Genomic DNA, 9,434 nt, shown 5'->3' with positions numbered 1-9,434 from the left:
ATGATATGTATGATATAGCACTTGTCATATATATGTATATATATATATATATATATATATATATATTAATTTTTCTCTTCTCTATTTCTATATTTTACATCACTACAAATTATAAAAAAATAAAAAATAAACAAAAACTATACAATGAATTAGAAATGATTTCATATTATTATTAGTGATCAAAATAATTTTCATCTTTATGCGGTACAAAAGTAATTTTCAATAAATTAAATTTCTATTTAAAAATAATTTATCCCTAACTTCTTCTTTTCAATACAAAAATGGGAATAGATTTAAAAAATTCAAGCACAATTTTGTAGTAATAAAAAAAATTTATGATTTACAAGAATAATTTACTACAAATCTTTTTTAATATATATATATATATATATATATTGGCTTTCAAAAAGGAAAAAAAGAATTCAAAGCAATGGTAGCAAAGTTTAAAAATTACATAAGTGCCAATATATATGGAAAAATATGATGTTAGTTTCAAGTTATAATAGTTTATATATTGTTTGACCACAAGAGTTGGTTTGAGGGCTTTTGGTACCCACAAAAATGCTCTACTTTAATGTTTTCACTTCCAGTTAGAAATTCTAAAAGTGGAAATTTGTGGATTTTTAATTATTCATGAAAGTGGGCTTCCACCAAAATCGTGTTTCCCATGCTTTGCGCATCATGCCTGAAAAACTCTTTCGCCATTGCTTTCCTCGTGCTCCATGAGAATTCCATTTGCATTGCACTTTGTTCACTGATACCTTCACCCCTTTGCCACTAACACAATTGACCTATAGGGCTTTTAAAAGAAAGGCATTGTAGCCTCTCTTGTCCCCTATCAACCATCTTTTTCTTTCTTCCCACTGGTACGTTTCCTCACTTTCTTTGATCCTTTGGTTTGGATTTCATTGCTTTTATTTTTCTTGTGTTTATGGTTATGTTTTTATTTTTGAAGAATTGAAAGCTTGCCTTTTGATGCTTGACTCAAGCATATGATTGTTTGAAATGATGATTTATTTGTGGGAAAAGAGTTATTACTCTAGATCTAAGTTTTCTTTGAAGTTAATTAATGGAATTTGGTGTATTTTAAGTTTTATTGTGTTCAGAATTGGATCATATGTAAATTTCTCTAGTGGGAATCTTATTTGGGATATGAATCCTACATTATTGACCTTTTTTGTATGGAAGAAATATTGCATAGCTCTCACCTTTTGATTTTCGGAATTCTTGATATATTCATGAGTTTAATTGCATGTTTTGATTAAGTTTACAATTAAGTTGCTCAAGATCATATTAATTAGATGAATTTAGAATGTTGGAGTCCACTTGCTCTTGCTATTGAAATTCATACAAGTAGGGGTTCTCTTGCTTTTACTTTATTATAGTTTGTATTCTCTAGCCTTAAGTTTTTTTTAACAAATTTAATTTGGATGTTTTTTTTTTTCTTTAGAGTTTGATGGGAGGTTGAGTCTATTTTTTTTAATAAAATGTAGAAGAAGGTCATTAATTGCGGAGTTGAAAGAAGTGTAGCAAGCCAATATTGTTCTTGCATGTGCATAGATGAGGTATTGGAAAGGCCAAAAGGTGATTTAATTTAGTTCAAATTTCTTAAAGTTCCCTTGTTCCTATTTTCTGAGATAATTGTTTGAGATAGATGTGTTAAAACCGTTTTTCTTGAATAGTTTGTATTGTGGTGTCATTTTTTGAGTTGTTAATAACAATAGTAAGGAAATAAAATGTCAATGATATCATTCCTATCTTATGAGAAGCCATCTTCTGTAGCACCCATTGCTAATCATATATATGATCCATCTTCTGTAGCACCCATTGCTAATCATATATATTACACAAAATGTTTCTATCTATTTTCTTCTTACTTTCTTCAATCCTAACTTAGCTAAACACTTATAGAACAATGTGGGGTTTTAGTATGTGTTTTTTTATTTCCACATCCATTTTGTGGATTCTTTAAGCTTGTAGCTAGAAGGTCCACGGGTCTTTCCAGATGTGTGCTTTTACAGTTTCAATCTCCACGTGATATGTTGTGGACCAAAGAAAAGGTTCAAAGTGAGTATTATTAATAATGAGAAATACTTGCATAGTTGAATGCATGGTGCTTAAATAATTTGTTTACTGCTAAAAACTATCCAGTTTGTGTAGTTGAAATTTACCAAGATGGCTTCCTCATTCAACCTAGATTCTTCTACTTTTTACATCTAACACCCTAAATCACATACATATGAACCTTAGTTCTTTTTTCTCATGATCTATCCATTGCAATTAAGTTATGTATATATAGGAGTGGTAAATTTGCTTCTATGCTACAAACTTCTTTCATCTGATTGTGAGTTGAGTAGTTATAACAATTATTACTATGTCTTCATATTTTCTATTGTAGCTATTAGAATAGTAATCTATTACTTGAATTTTTAGATAGGTATTTTCAAATTTATCAACATATATGCTAAAGCTAAAGACCTTTTAGGGACGAAGCAATATTTTTAGGGAAACTATATGCTTCAAGATATGAAACTGGTAGCTATTATACATACATATATCTTTTTGAACTGTAATTAATATTTCTTTGTATGTCCCTTAAGTTAGAACTGAAGGTTCAAATGCTCTGTTTCTTGCTTTCATTGAAATTTTAGACAATGCTATAAGTGGGAACAAAAACAAATGGTTTTAGTGGAAAGGTCATGGTAAAGTTAGTTTCAGAAATAAATAAAGTTACTTATTGATTCATCAAAGTGTTTTGAAAGAATAAATGCTTTTGATTAATGTTCTGATTTTTTTCAATTCACTGGTTTCAACCAAGGTCACTTCATTTGCCGATGGAGCTAATCTTATATGGTACAACTTATATGGAAAGAGGTCCAGATAGAAAAATTGAACTTGTTTGTAGTCCAGGAGATGATGATGTAATTTTTCCCAAAATATAGTTTAAATTATGAGTTTAACTTATGGCTATAATTAACTTGTTCATATGCAAAAAAACTTTCACCCACAACTAGAAAAATGAAATCACAAATTTTAATAAATAGATGAGCTATTGTATGCTGAATAGATGGTAAAAAAAATTATAATATTTCTGCTTTAAATATTAATACAATAGTGGTGATATATTAAAGGGCACCTACAAACCATGTTTGACACTAGGTGCCAAAAAGAATATCTTCGTGTGAGTGTAGCAGAGGATCTAGTAAGGATTTGAGTAAGTATTTTGATCATGTGCCGATGTTAATTTGTATGTGGGTTGTTGTCACCGATTATATATATCAGGTAATGTTAAGAAAGCCTGATTGAATTTATCATACAACATATCATAAAAAACGTTATTTTTTTACAATCGTATTGAATTTTTGTGAAAGCTTGACATCATCTGGTAGATAGACCGAACACATACATGAACAAGTAAAGATATTATGCAACTCAAGGATGGTGCTAAAATATAAAGCTCAAGATTTTAACTCTTATCTTTAATTCAACATGTTCAATGGGGTTAAAAGTACTTGTTACAGATCATAGAACAAGATGCACTATGGTATTGGAACTACAAATATAGCATAAAGAAACAATAATATAGCTACTATCCTTGCAAGTCCTTATAGTTCATCAACATTGGCATATAGAGGTACAATTATAGGAAACTCAATACTAGAAAAAACTTATTTAAAAGAAAACACAAAAATTTAAATTCTCTCCATTTTGTGTTGGTTTTTATCTATTTCTCTGCAGGAATCTCACCTTTGCCTATTGTTGATGTTTTTTTTTTCTCTTCTTCAAATTGCTAATTCATGAAGCAACAAATGTCATAGCTTTAGGAAGAGATATTTAGGTAGATAACGTTGTCTACTTAAAATGTTTGGTAGTTGATGTGCTAGAGTGTATAATAACCCAGTAAACGAAAGTACATGCATCATATCAAGTAGTAGAGTGTGTTATGAAAGCAAGGTTATTGACCCCACGAGAACTGGGAGTACTAGTATTAACTATTCTTTTATTATATAGCCTAACAAAAGTGATATATGATAAAAGATTAAGAAGCTAATTTAAACCAAAACTGTTGTTAAGGACAATGATCAATTGTGGAGGAAATCAAGCATGAGACGAGGAACCTTGACAAAGAATTCCCCTAGTGTATATTGTCCCACGACAGCTATCCTTATAGCTTTGCATAGATGCATGTGTCATCTAAGTAATATATAGTGTGTTCAAAAGCAGGGTTATCAATTCCACATCGACTTGAAATTACTAGTACTAGCTACTCACCTATTATCTAGCCTACTCAAAATTATGATGAGTGAAAACTACAACAAATAAACAAGTAATAACTGAAGGCAATAACATTAAGACTACAGAAAGAGCCAAACATTAATGAAGAGGTGCTTGGGTGAGAACTCCTAGGACTGTAATTAAGTAGCAGACTTTGACCTCAAATGGATAATTAAGACTAATTGAACCAAGAGAATTCCCTAGATATATTAATCCCTTTCTCAAGGCAATTAACACCTAGTCTCAAAGGAAGCTAATACAGACATCCCTATGATTGCATTAAAACTCTATGAATTCCAATAGAAGATCAACCTTGGATTCTAACCAACCTAGTCCGAAAGGGCCCTTCGCTCAATCTGACCAGCCCTAGTCTCATACCAATATCAATTGGAATCTCCTCCTAATCGAATCTCCTTAATTATGATTGCATTAATGAGTAATGAACCATAGAAAAGATTAAATCTACTTGGGAGAATTGCGGAGATTGTATACCAATCCCTAAGTGCCTTATCTCTAAGTGAACTCACAATTCCTTCTGGTTATGGTTGATCTACTACACATGGTGGATTCCTTCATCATCACTAGCATGAACCATACATAGATTTCAGAGCTCTCATAACATAGAAACCTTGGCATCAATCTATACATTATTGATTCACAATTAAAGTATTAAATAAAGAAATATTACATCCAAAATATTGAAGTAAAATAGTCTTAGGGTTTATCCTGGCCCAAACACCTAACTAATTAGTTCCTTATAATTGAGGAACATCCACACAATCCACAAGAAATTAAATGATTAAAAGAAAACATGAAAACTCTCTTAGTCTCAAGATTGATGAAGTTTACCAAAAAAAATACCAATGACATAACTGGGATCACTCCACATGCTGCATCTGTTAGGTCCTATGCCCCTAGTGATGCTTGATAGCCTCTCTAAGTCAATGAGAAGCCTTCTTCTTACCAAAGTTTTATCATCTTTAATTTACCATTAGAGCCGTGCTTCTCTTCTAAGAAAACCCCTCCAAACCTTTTAATCTGCCTCTTTATACCCCTTCACTTATGAGTAAGGCTTATGGACGTAACTTTGGAAAATTGGATATGGATGCAAAGTAACTTGAGGATTTTACAAGGAACATTACAATAGTGAAAAACCTTGCTGGTAAGGAGTCCTTGAGCCTTACAAGTTACAGTAAGGTTTTTAACTACTATAATGTTCCTTGTAAAGTCTTTTGGTTAGGGCTTACTATTTTCAATTTGGCAGTGAACCTATAAGCATAACTGTGCCATGTATGATCTTACTTCCAGTAAAACTAAACCATAAGCCTACTTGTAAGTCTAAATCCTAAACTTTCTTGATTTATTTTGTGATTAAGAGTTCTTATAGAGGTCTTTACAGTTGTAAGGTTACCCATAAAGCAATCTGGACTACCTTAGACACACTCATTTTGTTCCAAAATAGCTTAAAACTGCTCCCTCACACTACATGTGTTCCATTCATGTCATGGCCATACAAAGATAACAACATAAGTACCAATTTGCTAAAGATTCATCCAATACAAATTAAATGCTAGGGTTCATCTACGGCAAATGCCAAAACAATTTAGTTCATCATAGAGAAATACAAACACAATCCAAAGAAATACAATTTAAATAAAAGAAACATAAAACTCTCTCAAGCTGGTTTATCCACTTGGATTGATTGAGACTCCAAAGGTATGCCGATATCACCCCTTCGATCTCTCCATGCATGGCTCCCTTTATTCCTTAGCAGCCTCCAACAGTTGGGGCTTCTTCTTGAACAATGTCTCTCCCTTGTTGGATTTCTTCAAAAGCTTTCCTAAAACTGAGAAATTCTTAAAACCCGAATAACCACTGCTTTTATAGTGTGCAAATTATCGGCGGCTTTCTGGCATGTATCAAAGTGTACGGGCATGGATTTGAAGATTCCACAATTCACACAAGCATCATGGGATGTGACATAGTTGTAAGACTATTAGTGTGGCTCTCATACTAGTTCTTACGGTCATAAGCCTTGACTATAAGCCTTTTCATGTCGTAGCCAATAGACTCCTTTCCTTTATCCGGCTATCATGATAGAACAAAGATAATAAATTAAGTGCCAAATGTATTATAATTCATCAAATATTCATGCCAAAGTACTTAAGATAATAATAGCAAAATGTGCATTATCAACCACTTAACATTACTATTAGTTTTCAATTTCTTCCCCTAATAATGTTAAAATAATAAATATTGAATTTTTCTTGTTTTCCTTTATGAATCCTATTTTCGTTAATGTTAGGTGAACTATTGCCTAATCAAAAAGTTTGTGCAACTTTCGCTAAATTGTGATGAATGTTATTAAAGCAAGAGTTGAATGTTGGATTTAAGTTTTCGTAATTCTTCTTTCCAAATTGTATATTTTCTTTGTTAAAGCAGTATCAGTAGATTAAGGTTTACACAATAATATCTATGAACATAATCAATTTATTAATTAGGATTTTTTTAAATATTATATATTATTTACAATGGTTATTAATTATTTTAAAAACTCTTGCATACACATTAGCTTTCTTAGTTGATAAATTTGAACTCAATTTATAAGCAAAGAGAGTTAAATATTAGAGCATATGGATGTTTGGTTTTTTAAAATATGATATGTCAAGGAAATAGCTAACCTTGATTTATTTGAGGAGCATGTGAGGCACATCAAAATTAAAATTAATTTTAAAATAATATCAATGTTTTGAATAATTATAATCATAATTTTAGTTATATTTTTTATTATTATTAATTATGTAATTAGCAATTGGATACTGAAAGAGACATCAAATGATGTTTCATATTTTCAGGTAAAAAAATCTACTAGTTCATGAAAATTTGCAAAACTATCCCGGTGGGGTGACAGCTGGTCGGGAAAGTGCGGATATTACCATACCCGCATCTGCACTCCGATACCCCACTAATATACCCGAACCCAAACCCGAACCCGACGGGTTTTAAAAACCCAAACCCACACCCGCACCCGACCCAGACTGATCGGGATACCATGGATATCCCGCCTCGCTCAATATTAAAAAATTAATAAAAAAATATTATTTTTTTATAAAAAAATAACTTAAAAAGTAATTATAATTTTTTTATAAAAATAAAATTATTATATAATTACAAGACCAAACAAAGAGGAAAAATTAAAAACCCTAAATTGTGAAGTTGTAGAACATATTAATATATATATATATATATGTATATATACATATATATATTATATAAATATTTTAGTAATTTTAATTTCGGGTCGGGTATTAGAATTCCCATACCCGCACCCATTTCATACAAGTCGGGTTTTACCCGAACCCGACCCGAAACCCGGTCAAATCGGGTTTTACCCGTCAAACTCGGGTCGGGTCGGGTCGGGTTGGGTCGGGTATGGGTATTATTGCCATCCCTAATCCCAGGTTCAAGAACTTTTGCCTTTCTTGTTTTGAGATTAAAATTTTTCATATGAAGTCTAGTAAAATTATTCCTCATAGATTGTTTTATAGACTTTCCATTAATTATATTTACATTATTTTCTCACAAAATTCGATAAAATAATTAAATGCCTTTTTACGCAATGCCCAAAACTAGAAATTGTGTCAATTAATGATTTCCAAAGAAAGGAAAAAAATTGTTATAGTTAATTTTTCTAAATCCTCATCTTTCCCAATTGAACTAACTTGGACGGTGATGGTTCCTCTGTTTGACCTCTTTGTTTGTTTAATTTCTAGTGATTATATTAGAAGGCCAACACCTTATCAAAATTTGTTGTTTGGAAACTACTTCATTTAGTGCTTTTGATAAGGAAAAAACATGCATTTATGAACCTTGTTGATATAAAGTCCAAAGAGAATGATACTAATGAATAATAATGATTAGAATTTATAACAAAAATAACTAATTTTAATCCATGGAAGGTTGGTACAAATTTTGCTCTTTTTATAACATTGACTAAATAGAAGAAAATTATAAACAAACCAAAGTAAAACCTTAGCAAAATAGAAAAATGAATATACTGAAATAGATATGAAGCAACTAAAACAGAACGCAAGAAGAACTGAATAATCATCATGTCTTTAATCCAATCCATTAATAGTAGCTAGCGTCTGTTCCTTTGATTATTCATCCAAATTTGAAAACTATGTCGAGTAATTCCAATTTCCGCACAAAAGCTTGCTAGCTCTGCATTTCCAACAGCACTCCTTGGCATTATCCAATGAAGCTGGCCTGCATACTGGTTCATTCTATGCCTTTGGTAATCACTGAAGCGTGTTCGAGGGAGCCTCTCGTTAGGATTCTCAACTTGTAGAACATTGTTTTGCTCATTGTTGCCTGCTTCATTGTTTGGGCCATGAACATGATTTCTTATAATTACCATGCGATGAAAGTTACGATGACAACCACAAGCTGCACATGTGTTTGGCTCTGGTGCTGTTGGATTTTCTAGGTATTGTTGGCAACCATCCCTCACAAAACCTCCAGTCTGAGCAGCGAAATTTCTCATGCACTCTTGAAAGTTAGCCATATCAAAGTTAGCCATATTTCTTGCTACTTCCTTATGTATCTCTTTTTCTCTCACAAGAACTACACATTACAATGTCAGAAGGAAAGCTTTATATAGGACAAGAAGAGAATGCACAATTACTATTTTAGTCATCAATGTTGGATTTTCTAATGTAATTATTAACTATTATAGCATATGAATTGGGCAATGGTTGAGAGATATAGCCTTTTTTTATTCTAAATAATTGTTTTAAATGAGAGTTAAAATGGTAATTTCATAAATTCATAAAGGAACATTATGAGAATTCACATAAGATATAAATATTAATAAAACCTATATTAATTTGTCATTATTAGTATTAAATATATTTTATTATGATGAATGTGCTGGACCAATCAAACCACAACCGTTTCACATGAATAAGCAAAGTGCAATTGATTACGTGAGACGAAGACTAACAAACTCACATTTAACATGCTTTAAAGACCTGAATTTTTCATGTGATAGGTTGAGACCTAGTGTGATAGAGTTCCAATTTTAGATAACACTACATTGATTATTTTTATAAACGATTGTGTAAGATGTACGATAATTTATCAAATTGTGATCTAAT

At 31.3% G+C, this 9,434-nt stretch overlaps 1 protein-coding gene across 1 annotated transcript; it reads right to left on the bottom strand.

The window, feature by feature from the left end:
* Window positions 1-8,416: 8,416 nt before the first annotated feature.
* On the bottom strand, window positions 8,417-8,971 carry LOC120274628 (zinc-finger homeodomain protein 8-like). Its single transcript, XM_039281168.1, has one exon. It carries the CDS (start codon window positions 8,855-8,857, stop codon window positions 8,417-8,419), a length of 441 nt encoding a protein of 146 aa, XP_039137102.1. The 5' UTR covers window positions 8,858-8,971.
* Between the last annotated feature and the right edge of the window lie 463 nt (window positions 8,972-9,434).

Source organism: Dioscorea cayenensis, chromosome 13 (genome assembly GCF_009730915.1).
Source record: "Dioscorea cayenensis subsp. rotundata cultivar TDr96_F1 chromosome 13, TDr96_F1_v2_PseudoChromosome.rev07_lg8_w22 25.fasta, whole genome shotgun sequence".
In the NCBI taxonomy this organism is placed as follows: Eukaryota; Viridiplantae; Streptophyta; class Magnoliopsida; order Dioscoreales; family Dioscoreaceae; genus Dioscorea; species Dioscorea cayenensis.
Note: the sequence above shows the minus strand (reverse complement) of the source record. Positions and strands in the feature narration are given on the sequence as shown.

Coding starts and splice junctions, on each gene's coding strand:
- LOC120274628 (XM_039281168.1), bottom strand. CDS start 8,857: ATGGCTAACTTTGATATGGCTAACTTTCAAGAGTGCATGAGAAATTTC.